General features: G+C 37.9%; 1 protein-coding gene across 3 annotated transcripts in view; it reads left to right on the top strand.

Annotated features, from left to right (window-relative positions):
* The window catches only part of ZGRF1 (zinc finger GRF-type containing 1), a 75,254-nt gene extending 55,875 nt beyond the window's left edge, over positions 1-19,379 (top strand). For 2 of the 3 annotated variants that reach the window (XM_078148905.1, XM_021001360.2), the window contains 9 exons: positions 1,208-1,367; positions 2,694-2,771; positions 7,531-7,678; positions 12,903-13,030; positions 14,246-14,369; positions 16,390-16,566; positions 16,695-16,829; positions 17,620-17,881; positions 18,117-19,379. In XM_078148905.1, coding sequence (XP_078005031.1) covers positions 1,208-1,367; positions 2,694-2,771; positions 7,531-7,678; positions 12,903-13,030; positions 14,246-14,369; positions 16,390-16,566; positions 16,695-16,829; positions 17,620-17,881; positions 18,117-18,268 — 1,364 coding nt within the window. In that variant the 3' untranslated portion in view covers positions 18,269-19,379. The remainder of the gene's footprint in view (positions 1-1,207; positions 1,368-2,693; positions 2,772-7,530; positions 7,679-12,902; positions 13,031-14,245; positions 14,370-16,389; positions 16,567-16,694; positions 16,830-17,619; positions 17,882-18,116) is intronic. The other variant, XM_078148906.1, reaches the window with a different exon arrangement.
* Positions 19,380-20,143: the final 764 nt, after the last annotated feature.

The raw sequence follows: 20,143 nt of genomic DNA, 5'->3' as shown, positions 1-20,143 counted from the left end.
TTCTGTCTTCATTGGCTTAATTCATTCAAAAGTTTTAATTTTACGTAGTCAAAACTGTCTGTTTTAGCTTTTGTGATTTCCTTTCTGTCTTGTTTAGTTAAGAATTCTCCCTCTAACTGAAGTCGTGAAAAGCTTTTGATCTTATTCTCTTCAATTTTTTTTTTATGGTATGCCCATTTTCTTTCCTTCTTGTGATTATGTCTGAAGAGTGTCCCATCATCCCTCTTGAGTAAATTTCCCTATTGGAGTCTTTGGCCATAGGAAGACTGTGCAGGGCAAGTGAGTTGTCAGAAGACAGAAGAAAACATCAATTTATTCATGAAAAAATGTCTGATGTATAGCTTTTAATTTTCAATGTCTATTTTAGTGTTTCTCTTTTCATATTTCTCTCTCATCACTATATTTCACAACCCATTTTTTAACCTGTTGAAAATTTATTGCTATACTGCTTCCCTCTCCTCTCTTCTCCCTCACCTTAGAAAAGGGGGAAGGGAAGGAAAGAAGCATTTACGTAGCCCCTCCTATGTGCTAAGTGCTTTACAGTTATCTCATTTTAGCTTCACAATAACCCTGTGGGGTAGAAGCTATTATTATCCCCATTTTACAGTTGATGAAACTGAGGCAAACAAAGGTTAAGTGGCTTGCCCATGATCACAGAGCTAGTAAGTGTCTGAAGGTAGATTTGATCAGAGATCTTCCTGATTCTAGGTCTAGTGTACCACTTAGCTGCCTTAAATAATAATCAAAAGATTTGGTTTATTAATTGCCTTGTGTGGCCTCACCACTTGAAAATAAGGAGAGTAACCCAAGGTCTAATGTCACTATCTAAAATTAGCAAAGTCTATCTTGCACCGCTGCAAAGGAAGGTTAAGGCTAACAACTTTTCATGTTACCATAACCAAGACATTTTAGTAATACATATTATGCTTCTTTCTAGTTTCAAGGACTGTAACTGCAGGTTGTATAGGGAGCTTTTTCCACACTAAGCTAATCTCTATAGGATTTACCCTGAACCAAAGTGAATAAACTGTTGTGAGGCAGAGCTGAATGCTGTGAAAATGAAGGTGGGGAAGGCATCTAATCAAAGTAGCAATATTCTCTATAGAAGATAACTTGGACCAAATTCCTTTTCATGTTTCTGGAATTCATTTATTTAAAATACTGCCTCTTTATCTCTCCCTGTCTCTTTACTTTCCAAAACGACTAGGTGTTTTTGGAGCAGGGAAGAGTTACTTACTGGCAGTGGTGATCTTATTCCTTGTGCAACTCTTTGAAAAGAGTCCCGCTCCTACAGGTGTAGAGGCAAGGCCATGGAAAATTCTGATTTCTTCTTCCACCAATGTTGCTGTGGACAGAGTGCTTCTTGGGTAGGTATAAACTTTTTATTTTAGTGGTTAGCTGTATAGATAATAGATTAATCATTTGCCTGTCTCCATGAACAGATGATAGTGAAATATCTAGAGTATGTCATTGTTCTATTATAATTTTAAATTAGAAGGATCCAGAAAAGGATAAGAAAGATTAAAGATGTATTTTGCACATGGGTCATATTTCTGAGTAGGTAGGATCCTATTAAAAATGAAAAGAACAATACAGTATTTCACAACTGCCAAATGTGTTGGATTAAAATGTTTTGTAGCAGATAGGCCACTGTACTTATCATCTTATCTGGGTTCATATCTTGCCTCAGATACTTAATAGCTGTATGAAGATGGGCAAGCCACTTTCTCAGCATTGGCTTTCTCCTTTGAAAAATGGCAACAGTAATACCACACTTGTCACAGTGGGTTGTAATAAAGATTAATCACTTTGTTAATCACAAATCAGTGTTTGAATGTCATTGTGCATTATTTAACCAGCTGTATTTCAGTAACAAAATTGAAAGTTTGACTAGAACTAATTATAGTGTGGCCAGAAAGATTAGTTTATTTGTTGTAAACTAATGTTAGAATATTGTGACATGTGTATTTTGACATTATACATTTTTAAATTAATTTTTAAAAGCCAGTATCATCCTTAAAGTATTTTGTGTTTATAACTTCTTACATCTGATTTTACTAATGGTGCTGTTGAGGTTTAGGGGTTTAGGGATGCTGAGACCCCAAAATCACAACACGCTGGTCTTGCCTGTAAGAATTCGACTCAAGCCTTCTTTCAGCCAAAGACAAGGTTTATTAGAACACCTGTCATATTGGCCATACTCTTAAGGAATCTGAACATTACTGAGCTATTGACTAGATTATAAGAATCTGAGCACCTTAATGGAGACGAGACTGTGGGAGACATCTAGGAGTGACGGGGACCATGAGGTAATAGAATGCCAGGGACCTGGAGTACATGGCCAAGGGAGAATGGAGTCTAGCTAGGATTAAGGGTGGGAAGGTAGACAGTGGAGGGCTAGGCTAGGTTAAGGTAACAGAGAATTGGGAGATTGGGCATAGCCACAATGAGATGCCAGTTGATGGGATTATAGCCTCAGGGGACCACCAGAAATTTGGCCATGTGGGAAAGTCCTTTCCTTTTTGGGGTCCAGATCTCATACTCATCAGTACTTTTAATTACAGGTAACTTAAATGTAATGTTGATTTAGATTACATAGAGTAATTTCTTGGGAGGTGTTTATTTTAATTTTGGGGGGAGATATTTATTTTATAGTCCAGTTCCAAAATGAACAGAATCTTATTCTTATACAGGCTACTCAGTCTTGGATTTGAAAAATTTATCAGAGTTGGGAGCATTAGAAAGATTTCCAAGCCAATTCTACCTTACAGGTAAGAATCATCATTTCCTGGATTTACAATATTGATCAATGAACCTTACACAATTTCCAGATATGTATTGCTTTACTTTTATGCTTTTTAGAAGATGAAGGAAAAAAATCGTGCTTCAATGGAACTGTGATCTCTCATTGATGAGAATATTCCTTCTGAGGGTGCAGATTGCAGTCCAGCCATTTATCATGTTAGGCAACTCTTGTCTGTGACCTCCTTAAATCATATAGAGAAGATTCACCCAATATAACTGGTACCCTACCTCTTGGTCTCTTAAACCTGATACCTGCCATGGTATCAGTGCAGTAGGTGGATCAACCATGTGTTACTTCTTACTTTTGCTACATGACCTCCATTTCCAGTCATCTGTCAATTTGATAATATTTTTATACTTTTTCATATACATAGTTCACTGTTCTAAATACATTATAACCTATCTTTGCTCACAATGAATATCTCATAAGAATGTGATAAAAATGAATACATTTGAGTGGCTTGAAATTTGGATTCCTCAAAAGTTGTGGTATTACATAACTCATAGCATTGTACTATCAACAAAAGAACATTGGTTTTAAAAAGTTTGTATTTTGTTTCAGAAAGAAACTTGAGGTCACTGAAAGACCTATACAGTTTCCCAAATGTAAATCTAGTCCGCAGTCATATTCCTATTTAATTTTGGACCCAGTTCATTGTCCACCTGCAGTGTCTGCCCTCGGCTGTCCATTCGACACATTCCAGACAATAGACGTTCTGACACTCCATAGGAAAACCATATCTATTTAATATGTAAAGGTTGAAGAACTCTACATTTTGCATTTGGTAAATTTCACAAAATCTCAGAGTTGAATGAGACCTCAGAAATCATCTGTACAAGTTGTACTTGAATAAGAATCCTCTCTGATTTTTTATAAGCCCTTTAGTGATCAGAAAACTATTGCTTCATATTCTGGGAAAGCTCTAATTGTTAGGAAGTCTTCCCTTACATCAAGACTACATCTGTCTCTATGCAACTTACATTCATTGATCCTAATTCTGTCCTCTGGGCCAAAGCTTAAGCCCTCTTCTGCGTGATAATCCTTCACATTCTTTAAGTTGCTGTTCTTTTCCCAAACTGCTTTTTCATTAAAGGGCCTTATCCCCCCACCCCTGGATTATATTCAGTATTTTTGGCTGTTATTTTTGTCTGTAAGTTTATATTCTTTGTCTTCTGGAATATAATATTCCAAGCTCTCCACTCCTGAATGGTCGTGGCTGCTATTTTTAGTGTGATCCTGACTGTGGCTCCTTGGCACTCAAATAATTTCTTTCTGATTGCTTGCGTTATTTTTTCCTTTGACCTGAAAGCCCTGGATTTTGGCTGTAATGTTCGTGCGAGTTTTCTCCACAATCTGTTTTATAGGTCATTTGTTTTTGTGATGTGATTCCTTACATTTTCTTCTATGTTTTTTCAGGCTTTTTGCTTTATTTTAATATTTCTTGTTGTCTCATGGAATCATTGGCTTCTCTTTGGTCCATTCTAATTTTCTGAGCTTGTTGTTCAGGCCAGGTTTGGTACCTCTTTTGCCAAGTGGTTAATTCCCTTTCCAGTTTTTTCTTCCATAGCTCTTACTTCCTTTCCATTTCCCCCCCAGCCTTCTCATTTCTTTTATAAAAAACATTTTTCAAGTCTGTTTCACCTCTTCTAGAAATCGCAGCAGAATTTTTGTCCAAGCTGTGTTTTCTTTTGAAGCTTTACTCATAGCCATTTTAGTAATTTTCTTCTTTGGAGTTTATGTCCTAACTGTCCCTGTCACCATAATAGCTTTTTAATGGTGAGATTCTTTTTTGTTTGCTCATTCTTCTGGCCTACATCTTGACTTTAGACTTGATATTAGGGGCCAGGCTCTGTGCCCTTCTGGAGGGAAGATCTTGGCTGGGTCTGTGCTGCTTTAAAAGAAGTGTTGAGCGCTGTGTTGTTCGTGAGCTCAGGGATAGGTTGGGGACCTGCAAGCTTTCAGTGCTCACAGCATGGTCTGATGCAGGGCAAAGTCTGATTGTTTTTCCTCTGGTTTGAGGTGTGCAAGTTCCTGATCTGGGTTTGTGTCTAAGCAAGAGTACACACTGCTGGACTTAGCCACTGTTTGCCAGCTGGGAAGCTCTGATGGTTCTTTGGAAGCTTCCTGGCATGATTATTTTCTTTTAAGTTTCGGTCTGGACTTGAAGTGGGAACTGGAAACTCACTCTCTTCCTGGGCCTTGAGCCACACAGCTGCTGTCTGCTTCTGAATTTGTTCCTCTTGGGCCTATGACCACTCCTTACTCCAGAATGCCATCCCAGGGAGCGTTCTAGTCCATCTTGCCTCTATTACCTGGAACTAGACAGTGGGTGACAATAATGATGTTGATTTGGGGCCAAACTCATTGTCTATCTGTAATGCTTGTCCAACATGTATGAACTGATGGACATCCAACTGCATGTTATTACATGGATAACATGTATTCTTTGTGTACTTCTTTTTTTCCTCTTTGGATTGCTAGATTAATCTCCTTTTAAGTACCTGTGGATCTCATTGAGGAGGTCCTGTAGCACTTTGAGGCTTATGTAATTAATGTAACATTATTCATGAACAAGAACATCTGTCTGGCAGACCTTACCATCAATATTGAATACGTCTTCTATTTGGACTTTGTCTAGGTCAGCTTCCTGGGCTGTCCGGGACAGTGATAAACATCTCTAGCAAGCATGTTTTCCCTTTTTTTATGCCTTACTTGGAGATATTTTTTATGCCTTACTTGGAGATGTTGAAAAAAGTTCTCTATATTCTCTGCTTTTATCGGGGAATCTTATAGGTCTTAGCATGTATGTGAAGACAGATGTCAAAGTTGAGCTAAAGTTCAAGGCCTAATTTTATCTACATTAAAAATGCCTTTTTAAAAAGTAATCAGCAAATACACACAACTGGATTTTTTATTCTACTTCTCAGTTACTTATGTGACAGTGAAGATGTGAACTGTACAGGGGAATCAGCTGGAAAGCTTTTCATTCATTTCCATCAAGATTACTCTTGACACATGTGTGGACATTTCTTATAAATATTTTATATAATTCTCATCACTATTTTTATAGATAAAATAGGCATAGGAGTCAGGAGTTACGAATGTCTTCACTGTTGGCTTTTTTGAGTAATAAAACAATTTGGTATTTCCTAATCTTTTGAAATTTTTCCCCTCTTTAAGATATGTTGAAAATTAGTCCTTGAGTACCATTAAAATTATAGCAGTTCTAGCCTGGATTTCTTCTGTGTATATTTGGTCAAGTTCAACCACTCTTCTCAATGTCATTTTTTTTTTTTAGTGCTAAATCTACTTCATAAAGTACATCAAGTTGAGTCCAATTGTGAAGGTTTCACTGTCACTGAGGATGAAAACAGTTCATAAGATCCTAGTTTTGGGGGCAGCTAGATGGCGCAGTGGATAGAACACCAGCCCTGAAGTCAGGAGGACCTGAGTTCAAATCCAGCCTCAGACCAAACACTTGACACTTACTAGCTGTGTGACCCTGGGCAAGTCACTTAACCGCAATTGCCAAAAAAAAAAATTAAAAAAAAAAAGATCCCAGATTTAGAGCCAGAAGGGAATTAGAGGTCATCGAGTCCAGAGCTTCTTAAACTGTGGGTTGCTGCCCCATATGGGGTTGCGAAAAATTTAGTGACAGTAAAAGGTTTCTAAACGTGCAATGGCCAAAAATTAATTAAAAACCAAACACGTGATGAATCCGAGGTGTTTCTGACAGCACTTGCCCATGTCACTGCAGCCTTGGTCCTGAACACAAAGCCTGTGCACTTTGCTCTCAGGCCATGCGACACCAAGGAAAGCTGCCAAAACATAAAAAGGGGTCTCAAGTGGAGAAAGTTTAAGAAGCCCTGACTAGCCCAACCCCCTCATTATACAAATAAGGAAATTCAGGCCCAGCAATTTGAAGTGATGTGTTTAAAGTCATACTTAAAGTAAGTAGTCAGGATTTGAACCATGGTCTTCTGACTCCAAATATTGTGCTCTTTCCCCATCACTATGCTAACTTGATAGGTTACTAGTTATAAAGCCAGAAAATCTGTTCCACTTTATGTTGTCCTTCCCATTTCATTTGTAAATGCTCTTGGATGACCTGGCTTAATTAGTCTTGTACTACTGTTTTGACAGACTCTCTTTTCCTGCTTTTCAGTTTTAGAGGCAAAGCTTTTGGAAATTGGGTTATTCTTTTTTCCAGAATGTTTTGGAAATGAATGTATATTCTAATCTTATGTTGCCCTTAGCTTCTATCTTTCTCTGCTTATCAAGAATTTAAAAAAATTGTTTTTGAATTCTTATATCAGTGTTTTCATCTCTGCTGCTGATTAAAAGTGTAGAAATCCATATGCCATTCTCAGACACCATCTTCTTAACCACTTATTCATGTCCCAGATACACTTTTATCTCTTCTAAGCTTCTACCCTTTCAATCAGCAGCAGTGGTGAAAACACTGCCTGTTCTTCTAGGGGCTTCAGTTTCTTGCCAAATACTTTATAATTTCTATCTAGGTTCCTTCTGGTGGCATCATTCAATCCTATTAAAATCACCGGAAGTGGGCAGTGGTTATCAGGTTTCACAAGTCTTGGAAGTTCTCTGTCACATCCTAGATATATTCCTGGAAAGGCAACTGATCTCCTTATCATTGATAAAGAAACTTAGTAAAAGCTATAGAAATTCAGCTTATCTCTGTTGTGTTCATTTTTTCCCTTAAGTTTGCATGCTGGCTTAGGAAATGAAAGTGAGCAGTTAAAGGAGCTGCATGCACTGATGAAAGAAGACCTGACACCTGTAGAAAAAATATATGTGAGAAAAAGTATCGAACAACATAAATTGGGCACCAATAGAGCTCTGCTAAAACAGGTACCAGTCAAGCAAGACACATATATGAAGTAATTACTATATGTTAGACATTGGGGCTGCAGAAACAAAATGTGTAGAGACATATCTCTAAACACTTTATTAAATTGCTTTAATATAGTATTTTAAAATTTCTGTTGATAAAAATTTCCTTTTAGTTTTCCTTAAACTAGTCTATTATAATGCATATTAAGAAATATTTTTGTATTCATTGAATAACATTTATTATTCATTTTACAAACTAGAGAGGTAAGAAAAATAGATCTATTTCACTGATTAAATGAGATGGAAAAAAGTTCTCCACTTAAAAACTTAAGCTAAGCATTTAAAGTGCCACATTTATCTCTGATGAGTAGATATCTATTCTTCAGTACATGAATATGTTATCCTTCATCTCCTTAAAAGAGTCTTTTGAATATATAGTTTTCCTTAATCTATGCAGCACTTGTACAGCCACACACGACATAAAGCACCCCATTGCGCACCCGCTGTTTTCTGTATAGCCCTGGTTCTTGTCTGTTCTTGCTGAGCATCTCTGGTTTCTGTACTCTCCTCCCCCACCCCCAGTATCAGCTTATGACAGCTGACTCCTCCCCATCCCTCCTCCCCCTTGTTAGATGTGTGGTGCAGATGGACTTGACAAGATTGGCAATTGATTGGATATTAAGTGTAAGAGAAATGGGGAGTTGAGCTGGACGTAGAGACTGTGAAACTGGGTGACTAGCAGGATGGTGGTGCCCTCCACAAAAGTAGGATGCTAGGAGGAGGATCAAGTTTGGTTGGGGACACGCTACATTTGATGTGGCCATAGGACATGCAGCCAGTTGGTGATGTGGGACTGGAGCTCGGGAGAGAAAGGAAGGCTAGATATATGGATCTGAGTTTTGTCTTTATGAAGATGGTACCTGGAACAATGGGAGCCAGGAGACCAAGAGACAGAAGAGAAAAAGATGAGAATGTCACCCAGGGCTGATCTCCGAGGTACCTTTGTGTAGGGAATGGGACGTGGGCAATGATCTAGCAAAGGGGACTGAGAAGTCATAAAATTTGGGAGAAAGCAGTGTCGCACAAACTCCGGGACAAGAGTGGTTCTGACAAATTCTGAGCCCTTTCTTTATAACTTAGATCCACTACCCAAGGAGTCTGGCTTATTTCAGGCATTTTTCTGCTTTTCTAACAGAGCAAGTTTGACCATGGCTTGTATGATCCAAGAGCCCCAAGCTGTTAGTTGTGACCATTCCTGGGTATGGTTAAGCCAGGAGAGGTTAGCTATTGGTGTCCCAAGCGTCTTAGTTTGAAAAGAGGTAATATCCACCCTTCTGCTATCAGTCCCCTGCCCTTCCAGGGTAAGAAGAGGGGAGCAGAGACCAACTCTTCTTATTTCATATCTTATAGAGGCACAAGGACAGCCTTGAACAAGTCTGAAACAATAATACAATTAGATGAATTCATATCTGACAGCTGTGGAATGGGGATGGAAAGAAGGAGGAAGGGGCAGCTAGGTGGCACAGTAGATAGAGCTCCAGCCTTGGAGTCAAGAGGACCTGAGTTCAAATTCTAACTCAGACACTTGACACTTACTAGCTATGTGACGCTGGGCAAGTCACTTAACCTCAATTGCCTCACCAAAAAAAAAGAAAAGAAAGAAGGAAGAAAAAAGAATTTGTGCTCCTAGATCTGAAAACATCTCAGCTCTTGGTGTTTCCTGTCAGAGAAATTGTGAGGTCTGGCTCCATGGGGTGCCCGAGGCGTCATGGATCCAGAGTCTTTAGAGAAATGTTTCTCTTCCCATCTGACCCTAGAAACACGTCATTTTGCTTTGCAAATGTAATATTGACTAAATGTGAACTTATAAGGTGTGACCTTGGGCCTCCGTTTCCACGACTGTAGATTTAGGAGTTAGACAAGATAGTATCTAAGGGCATTTTCAGTTTTTATTCCTATTTTTCCTGTGACCTTACTATTTTAAAGGAAGTCTTTCTAGATTCAGGGATATTGTGCATAATTTATTACTGCTTAAGATACTTATAGAAAGGTTATATAATATTAAATAAATTAGAATGTTTTGATTTTTTCTTAACTATAGATTTGCTTTTATCAATAAATGTTAGGTGGTGTATTCTTGCCATACTGTGTTTCTAAAGATCAAAGTTGTTGAATGATATGTTCTCATTACACATGCTGCTAGCTCTGCTACTAAGACATGTGATCAAGCTTCAGTCAGGCATGAATGCTAAGGTCATATTCATAACTGAAAAAAAAAAAACATTTAGGAAAGCTCAGAGTGAGCTGAGGCTGACGAGGACAACTAAGGACGACAAAAAGATTCTTAAAAATATGTTGAGAGAAAAGGAGGATCAAAGAAGGGATGGGAGTTTTGTGTAGGTGAACAGGACCATGAGAACTAAAAACAGGGATCAGAGTAGATCATTTTGTGTTTCGCCTTGGTTTTCTCTGCTAAGAAAAGTAAACTTTGCACTGAAAATGATAAAAAAAAAAAAAGACTGGCAAGAAGTTGGTGCCTAAGAGACGGTAAGAGAGCACCTCATTTTCCTTGATGAATTCTAGTCACCTGGTGCAGATGTATATTCTCAGGTACTGAGAGAACTGGCAGATGTGATGGTTGAGCCACTGCTAGTAATACTTGAAAGATCATGGAAAATGGGAAAGGTGCCACAGAATTGGGGAAGGGTAAAATGTCCTGATTTTCTTTCTTTTTGGGGGGGGGGTAGGCAGTGGGGTTAAGTGACTTGCCCAAGGTCACACAGCTAGTAAGTGTTATGTGTCTGAGGCCGGGTTTGAACTCAGGTCCTCCTGACTCTAGGGCTGGTACTCTATCCACTGTACTACCTAGCTACCCCAAAAGTCCTGATTTTCAACAAAAGGAAGAGAATAGGATCTACAAACCTTAGACCAGTGACCTTGACTTCAGTCTTTGGGAAAATTCAGGACAGATTATTAAAGAGAAGGTTGATGAACATTTAGGAAGGAATTAGAAAGAGCCATCACAGTTTCATTAAGAGCAAGGCAAGCCATGGGGCAGCTAGGTGGCACAGTGGATAGAGCACCAGCCCTGAAGTCAGAAGGACCTGAGTTCAAATCCAGCCTCAGACCAAACACTTGACACTTACTAGCTGTGTGACACTGGGCAAGTCACTTAACCCCAATTGCGTAACAAAAAAAAAAGAAAGAAAAAAGAACAGGGCGGGCCAGATTAAACTTATTTCATTTTTAACAGGATTCCTACACTGGTCCGTGAGAGGAATCCTGTAGATACACTTTACCTAGATTTTAACAAAACATTTGATAAAGTATCTAATATTCCTGTGGAGAAGATGCAGGTCTAGGCAGTAGTAGAATTAGATGGATTCATACCTGGTTGGATGGCCAAACTCAAAGAATAACTAATAGTTCCATGTCAACATGGTGGGGAGTCCCAGTGGAGTATCCCAGGGATTCTTGTTTGATCCTGTGCTGTTTGACATTTTTACCAGTGATTTGGATGAAAGCATAGGCGTTACACTCAGCTTTGCAGATGGCACAAAGCTGGGAAGGCTAGCTAGCAGTGGATAGCAATCAGACTCCAAAAAGGTTTTGGCTGAAAGAGCAGAAGTGTCCAACTCGAGGACCTCAGTCTGCAAAAGTCTCTAGCACTCTAAACCAGATTAAAATGTAATTGGGAAATATTTAACAAGATAAATAAAAATAGATGATGATAATGTATTATCTTCTAAGTTCATATGTAGCCATCAGGAATCCTGTTCTATTTGAGTTTGATGCCAATGGACTAGAGCATAGTGTTGAATCAAATAGGATGAAATTCAGCAGAGAGAAATGCAAAGTTTTGCACTTGGATTAGAAAAAAACGTCCATTTTACAATTGTTAGAAGGAGTAGGCACCATTAAAAGGAAGTTTGTCTGAAAAACATAGAGAGGTTCTGGTGGAGTGTAAGCTCTATATGAATGGGATGTGGCAGCCAAAAAAAACTAATATGAACTTGAGACTACAGTGGCATCTTATCTTCCAGTAATAGAGAGGTGACAGCCCCATTGTCTCTGCCATACCTCATCTAGAGTCTTGGGTTTACTTCTAGGAACCACAGGTTAAGGACATTAGTAAACTGGAGAGGTCCAGAGGAGGGCCATCAAGATGGCTGAGGGCCTGGATTCCTTGTTAAAGAACTAGGAACGTTTAGCCTGAAGAAGAGAAGACTGGGAGTGGGGAGGGACATGGAGGTGTGATAAGGCCCCAAGTGTTTGGAAACTAGCTGGTGGAAGAGAGATTAAACATGTTTGGCCTCAGAGGATCGAACCAGGAACAGTGAGTGGAAATTGCAGAAGCACTCAAGCTTGATGTCAGGAAAACCTCCTCCTAAATTGTGCTCTACTGAAGTGGAATGGGCTGCCCGAGAGAGTGAGTTTGTCCTCCTTGGAAGTATCCAAGTAGAGCCTGGAACACCATTTGTCAGCATGTTAGGGTGGAGAGCCCTACACCCTAGGGTGTAGAATGGACTACATAGAATGCTGAGGTTCCTTCTAGATACGAGATTCTATTAAATTTACAAATTGTCTTCCTTTTTCCAAAGGGTAAATGTAAATTTAGTCAAGATTCATGCTTTGATCAGATACCCTTAGTAGGTAGTCTCTGAATCTACCAGCCTGGAGTGAAAATCAGCACTTGTGAGATTCACATTTATTTATAAAATATAATTTTTCTCCCACCCCTTCTTTCACTTATTAGTATTAAGTATTGGTCTGTAACCAAGGTATAATATGTTATAATTAAAATTCCAAACAATCAACTGGTTTATTTGAATTGTTAATAAAAGATAATTCATGAACTTAATTGCTCTTCCTTTTTGAGAACTTAAAGCTGGGGAAGGGAGATGTTATGCATACTGCATTTATTCAGCTATATTTGAAAGGCTAAAACATTTGTAATATGTCAGATTTGATATTTTTAGTGTCATTATTCTAAAAGCTTCAAAGCACTTTATATTCCCATTCTTATTAGTAGTCCTATGAATTAAGTAGCAAACAGTCCTCTTATTTCCATTTAAAATGTGGAGATAATGAAACGTTGGGAATTTTAGTGAGCTGGTCAAGATTAACCAATCTTAGATTAGAACTCCGATTCTGTCCTGTAGTGCAATTTTTGGTAGCCCTTTAGCAATGTTTAGCTGTCAATACTTTCTAACTAATAATAGAATCATTTTTTGAAATACAGGTGCAAGTAGTTGGGATAACCTGTGCAGCCTGCCCATTCCCATGCATGAATAATCTTAAATTTCCTATAGTTGTGTTGGATGAGTGCAGTCAGATGACAGAACCTGCTTCACTCTTGCCCATTGCAAGGTAATTAAAAATTTTCTGTTTAAAAAAATGCTTTAAAATCCCACAATCGTGAATATTCTTAGCAATTCAAATCTCATGAATTAACTAGTTTCTAAGAGGAAAGATGGTAAAGAAAATGAGTTTTTTTTAAATGAAAGAGAAAAAAAAACCTTCCACTCTTCCTCAGAGGTTGGTCCAGATGAACTTTATGAAGTGCTGTCTAGGTCAGGTTTTCTGAGAAGTCTCCAGTTATTACTAATAACTATCAGACTGTAACAGAGATAGACTGGTTTCTACCGAGGGACAAGAAAGAGAGGCAGCATGTCAGAGTGCAGTGAGTACTGGCTCTCAAACTGGAAGACGTACCTTCCAATCCCACTTAACACGACCTGTGAGATCTTAGGGCATGCTCTCATCCTCCAGGGCCTCCATCTCTTCCATCTATAAAATGAAAGGGTAGAAGTTGATGATTCCTGAGGTTCCTTCCAGTTCCAGAGCTGTCATCATTGGTCCCCAGTAGGTCTGAGAGGATCTCCTGCCATTCCACAGTTTTAACCTTACTCTGGTTTTGAGGCTCTAGACCAGTAATTCTTGCCTTTTTTATGTGTCATACACCTCTTTGGGAGTACAGAGAAGGTAATAGGCCTCTTCTCAGAAGAACCTTTTTAAATGCATAAAATAAAATATGTAGGAGTACAAAGGAAACCAATTATATTGAGCTACAGCTATCAAAATATTCAAAAGGCAAGTTCGTGGACTTCTAGTTAAGAACCCTTGCATTAGAGCAAGGAAAAACAGCTTGACAGTAAGTGAAAGTTGTGTCTTTCTTCATAAACTTAACTCTATATCTGTATCATGTGTGTCTGTGCCTATATGTGGGTACATGTATGTATATATTTATACATATGTGTGTACTGTATATACACATATGTGTACATTTAGAAATGTTAAGAAGTGCTGATTAAGATAATCAGAACAAATACTTAAGTGCAGAGTCAAATCAGAGTAAGGAAGAAATCACAGGTAGCAATATTTGTCTAAAGACAGGAAAATCTTTTCATAAAGCATTTCTTATAGTGCTGTATGTGTGTGTATCCTTAGAAAGTCAAACCAATCAAAGCTACATGGATTTTTAGCTAAATGAATGTGCTTTGAATTTGTGCTTGAATTTGTTTTAGAGAGATTTTTTTTGTCAACTTGATTTAAATTTGGTGTTTTTTGAAATTTTTATTTTAGGTTTGATTGTGAAAAACTAGTTCTTGTTGGAGACCCCAAACAGCTACCTCCTACTATTCAAGGTTCTGAAAGTGCTCATGATAGTGGGTTGGAACAGACTCTCTTTGACCGGCTTTGCTTAATGGTATGTAAAGTTAATATTGTCCAAAGTAATTTTATGGTACATGATACCCAGCTTTTGGGCACGTGAAGGAACTTATATCTGCGAAAACAAAATATGTACATGTGAAAAAGCAACATAATGAGTGCAGATGCAGGTAATGTAAGCTAAATGCTTAAGTGCCAGGTCAACCCAGAATACAGGAGAATCCCAGTTGGGTGGGTCGTGTTTGTATAACAACAATAAATCTTATTAGAAAACACTTCACTACACCACTACATAGTGTTCAGATAGATAGGTAGTTTGATAGGCAATTTTCACTGTTTAACACTTAGTACCTATCTGAAGCATGTATTATTCTTGTTGGCTAACATCTGGGCCCCATAGAGTTCTGTTGTTCATATTGAAGCACATAGTATTTTAAGTAGATTTATTTCATTTGAAAAATATTTCCCACTAATATTTTTGACACAATAGAAACCTTAATTACAGTGTATTTTAATAGATAAATGTTTTAATTTAAATTATTTTATGCAGATGAATCACAAAGAACACAACTTGTCTCTTTTTTTTCTGGACTTAGTACTATGCCTTACATGTTTAGCCCAAATTAAAGCATTACCTGGTGGTGAATTATGGTTTCTACATTAAATAGTAGGATGGAATAAAATAAAATGAATAATGAATGGAATGAAATAAAATAAAAGGGGTGGAAACAGTGCCCAGCACATAGTAGGTGCTGTATGATAGGCAGGATAAGCCTCACCTTGACCGCGACACGAGAGGAATTCCCTTCTGCTGGAACGCAAGTGTCAGACACAGGTGGCCTAGTTCTGGCCCTACACAGAGGCTCAAGAGTCCAAGGGGCATTGCAGGAGGGGAATTCCCTGTCATTGAGGCATGAGGTTCAGGCTGTCAGCCCTTTCTCTCTTTGGTGAAGGCACGAGCTCCTGCCCATGAAGGTGAAGCTGCTGAGGGTCCTCATCCCAGCCCTGGTTAGCGACTTAGAGATCGAGAGGGAAAGGGCTTTCCTAGAGGTGAAGCATGAGGTCCATTGACCAACCCCTTACTTTTTCTGCAGAAGTCTGAAGGTGGGTTGCCTACCCTGTCCAGGAGGTGTAGTTAGAAATGTAGTTTCAGTTTTGGTCAACTCCCCTCGAACTGAATGGAGGTACTAATGAATCACACCCAGCTTATTACCCATCCAGCCAGTTTAGTGAGATTCTGACAGGAAGCAATGACTCCAAAAGTCATCATAGGAGATTTTATTGGCAGTGCATTAACATTTACCACTACCAGAGGTTGGTGGTAGATGTAACAAGGACCAGAGGCCCTTGCAATGGCTCAAACAGTGAAACTTATAGGAAAGGAGAGAGCTAGGATGCAAGGGGTCCCAATCATGGAATTTGGCAGTACCTACGGGAAGGAAGAACTGATCCCTGCGCATCAGCTGAGAGTGAGACACAACCAGGCTATCAAGGGACTGGTAGTGATTGTTCTGCCCACTAGGTATTTGAATGGGGTTTATAGAGGGGTCTTCAGAAATGTTCCACTGACCATCTGTATGGTGATTGGGGTCTGTCTCCCAGTGCAGGATAAGGAAAAGACCTCTCAATATTTTGACCAGGGGCATCTTGGACAATGATGGCTTCACCATAAACTGAGAAAGAAAATTATTTACTGAATTATGTTTTCTGTTGTCTGTAATTTTTTTCCTAAGGATCACTATACAAATTTTGGCCCAGGCTAACTGCCCTTAACATATGAAAACAACCCCAGACAACATTTGTTGAATAATTGGTCTAAAACAGAAATATTTGAATTCTGTAGTTTGGGAGAATTATATCAGTTTAATATAAAAATATTTTCAGTTAACATCTTTGATTTTCAGTATTTATTAATTTGACATTATTCAGCTCTTAACCTATCTAATAACACACCTGGCAATTTAAAAATTTCTTTAAACATTATCGTTCCTTTTAATTGGAAAAAATAAGTACTTTTTTTTTAACCTAGCTTGTTTTTCCACATTTAAACTCTATAGGGTCACAAAGCGATTCTACTGAGAACTCAATACCGTTGTCACCCTGCTATTAGTGCTATAGCAAATGACCTCTTCTATGAAGGACATTTAATAAATGGCATTTCAGAAGTAGAGAGGAGCCCTTTATTGGAATGGTTGCCAACCCTGTGTTTCTATAATGTCAAAGGAATTGAACAGGTAAATAATAATTTTAATTTGTAGCAGAGACTAGGTCCTTACAGCTTTTTTTAATCTCCACAAAATTTTGCTTATAAAATTTGTCAGCCTTTCATGGAGAGTAATTTAAGACCTATTTCCTATTGCAGATTGAAAAAGCTAACAGCTTCCATAATGTGGCAGAAGCTGCTTTTACACTCAAGCTTATTCAATCACTGATTGCAAGCGGAATAGAAGGATCCATGATTGGGGTGATAACATTATACAAATCACAGATGTACAAGGTTTGTGTTACACTCTTAGCCAGATGTGACCATAAAAACTTCCTATTTGCTATTTATGTTTTATACCAATTTTCCATCGCTGGTTTTTAAAGTCCATTGTTACTTACCGGATTATAACTGAAATGTTCTGGTTTTGGTCTGAATGGTCTGGCTTTTTGTCTCTTTAATTAAATATAAGTCTAACAAGGTTTAATTAAATTCATTTTACAGCTGTTACATAAAGAATGCAAATAAACAAATTAGAGGGGAGAGAGTATGGTGCATGCTTTGTGTTTTGAAACAGATGGTATTGAATTTGTTTTCAAAAATGGGCTTTCATTATTACATTTCAGCAGCAAATCAAGGATAGACACTACATATTAATGTATACATGTTGAAGTACTTTTTAAAAATCTGTTTTCATTTGTAGTTGTCCATCTGCCCAAAATTTATACATTCAGAAAAATTCTATTATCAATGGATGAATGATTAGTTCTGATTTTGTCTTGGAATTAGTATTGTTTGCCCTGCTAATAATTCAGAAATGATTTAGCCAAACAAGTTAGAGTTGGAAAGGGATAAAGAATTACAAATTGTCCACCACTGGTTAGAAAAACAAAGTTTGCGCTTGAGCATTTGCACCTAACAGCTGCGGGATTCTGTGATCTGTGCTCAGCCCGTGCACGCTTCAAGAATGCTTCTCCGTACGCTGAGTGTGAGCAGAGTTCTTCAGTATCTGAACCAGAGACGTCAAAGAGTAGCCCTCAAAACAAGGCCTTTTAAAGAACAGTCAATCTTCTCTCTTCTTCAGCTTTGCACTCTGTTGAGCACCGTGCACTGTGACCACGCTACCCTCAAGGCTGTGCAGGTGTCCACCGTCGATGCCTTTCAGGGCGCAGAGAAGGAGATCGTCATCCTGTCCTGTGTGAGAACAAAACACGTCGGATTCATTGACTCAGAAAAGAGAATGAACGTTGCCCTGACAAGAGGGAAGAGGCACTTGTTGATTGTGGGGAATCTGGACTGTCTGAAGAAGAACAGACTGTGGGGGCGGGTGATTCAACACTGTGAAGGTAAAGTGGCAACATGAAAAATTTACCAGTGTTGAATCAAACTTGTTTTCTGGAAGGTTTTTCTTCCTTGGGAAAAAAAATGCAGCACTTTGTTTTTGGCATGATTCAGATATGATTATAAATTACCTTAGTTTTCTTTCAGACGCAGAAGTTGATTTCACTAGCCTGGGAAGCTCTGCCAACATGCCTTCTGGGAAGCAAAGACCAATGTCCTGTCCTTTTTTTTTTTTTTCAGGAAGAGAGAATGGGTTACAGCATTCAAGTCAGTGTGAGCCAAACCTGAACCTCCTTCTTAAAAGTTATTTGGAGAAAAAGGCAGAAGAAAAAGAAAAATCTCAAAAAGAGAACTCTAAAAACAAATCTCTTTCACAAAAAGACACGCTATAGCCTGCTATTTATGTAAATTAAAAGGTATTTGATAACAATTTCTTTATTATTAGAAAATTTTGGATACAGGAAATATACTCTACTCTCCTTATTTTTTCCCCGCACTGCTTATAATGGTACCTTTAGATGAGAGGCAAATGTAAATAAATACATGTTGTAAATAAACACACAATGTTAAATAAACCCATCAACAGTGGTTTCACCTAAAGACATTCAGATTAGTTACCATCAGGTAAGTGTGGTGCTGTAGAATGGTATATGAAATGTCATAATCCATTAACTTTGAGGTTTTGTGTTTTTTAAACCATGTGGTCTGTATACTAAAGAAAAGAAAATGTCAGTGGGGAAGTGGCATATACCAGGATTACATAGCTTCTGAAGTAATTGCTTCCAAAGTCTGTGTCCTCAAACTCCACCTAGCATATTGAGGCTTCTTCATGGTTCTTTCAAGATTGATTTTTGGGGTCCTCATCAAAGTCTTTCACAGTACTTCCCCATGTTTAGCCTATGGGAAGTTGTTACAAACCTGGTATTTCAGGAGATAAGTTATATGGTAATATGGGTAACATGGCCTAGTATTTCTCAATACTAATTGACAGTTCTGTGCCTTATAAATAATTCCAAAGAGTATTCTTTTTGTTTTTGTGTTTTTGCTGATTTTGTTGTTGATTCATTTAAGTCGTGTCCCATTTGGGATTTTCTTGCCAAAGATACAGGAGTGGTTTGCCATTGTCTTTTCCAGCTCATTTTATAGATGAGGAAACTGAGGTAAACAAGAGTTAAGTGACTTGGTCAGGGTCACACAGCTAGTAAGTGTCTGAGGCTGGATTTGAACTCATAAAGATGAGTCTTCCTGATTCCAAGCCCAGTGCTCTATCTATTGTGGCACCTAGCTGCTGGTTTTGCCAACTTATGCATTGCTTTTTGAAAAGAAAATAACATAGGCAAATGCAATTTTGATGTTTTTCAAATATAATGAGATACTTATAATGGAACAGGATATAAGTATCCTGCATTTATAGTGATAACTCCATTTAGTAGCCTGCGATTGAAATTACACTAAAACTATGCTTCCTAACTTTGTGTCCAATTAAAGCAATTTAGAATAAGACATATGTTTATTTATTTATTTTGCCTTATGGTCTAAACATTTTATAAGCTTAAAATAATAACATTTTTATTCTGCTTATAATATTGATGGAAATGACATTAACTATAAAATATATAAAGGTATTATTTATATATTAAGTCCCATAATAAATATATTAATTTCATTATAATAGGAAGAGGGGTTATTTTGTCTTTCCTTAAATGTAACATAAATTGTCTAGGCCTTGGTCTTTCACCATTAATTCTGACAAACTTCTTTAAATTAGCAATTATAGTTTTAAATCATAGCATTAGAGGTTATTTAATCCATCTCCCTCATTTTATAGCTGAGAAACAATACCAAGAAGCAGAAGAAAGGCTAAAGCAGAGATACTTAAAGAATAATCCCCTTTCCCTTTCCAAATTGGCTTAACTCCTGTAATTTGGACTTCTTGTATACAAAATTACCATTACCTGGAAAGAACTCAGTATGTTTGTGCAAACAATTTCACATCGAGAGGTAGCACAGTTTCATCTTGGAGAAATGGGCTTCATGATTTCATTTAGCCATAAGTTACATAGATACTTGGGGAAGGTCGTATACCCTTTGAGTGAACAAGTACTTCCTTCGTGAGTGCAGCTTGCACCTTAAACATGTCAGCTCATCCTTTGTGATTCTTTTCCACGTCCTCTGTCTTTTCCACAAATCTTCCATAAATATAAATGTAATAAAATATAATGTAATAAATGTAATAAAATAAATATAATAAATAAATATAAAGCCTA

Source organism: Phascolarctos cinereus, unplaced genomic scaffold (genome assembly GCF_003287225.1).
Source record: "Phascolarctos cinereus isolate Bilbo 61053 unplaced genomic scaffold, phaCin_HiC Scaffold_9;HRSCAF=440, whole genome shotgun sequence".
In the NCBI taxonomy this organism is placed as follows: domain Eukaryota; kingdom Metazoa; phylum Chordata; class Mammalia; order Diprotodontia; family Phascolarctidae; genus Phascolarctos; species Phascolarctos cinereus.
This window is presented reverse-complemented; position numbering and strand designations above follow the sequence as displayed.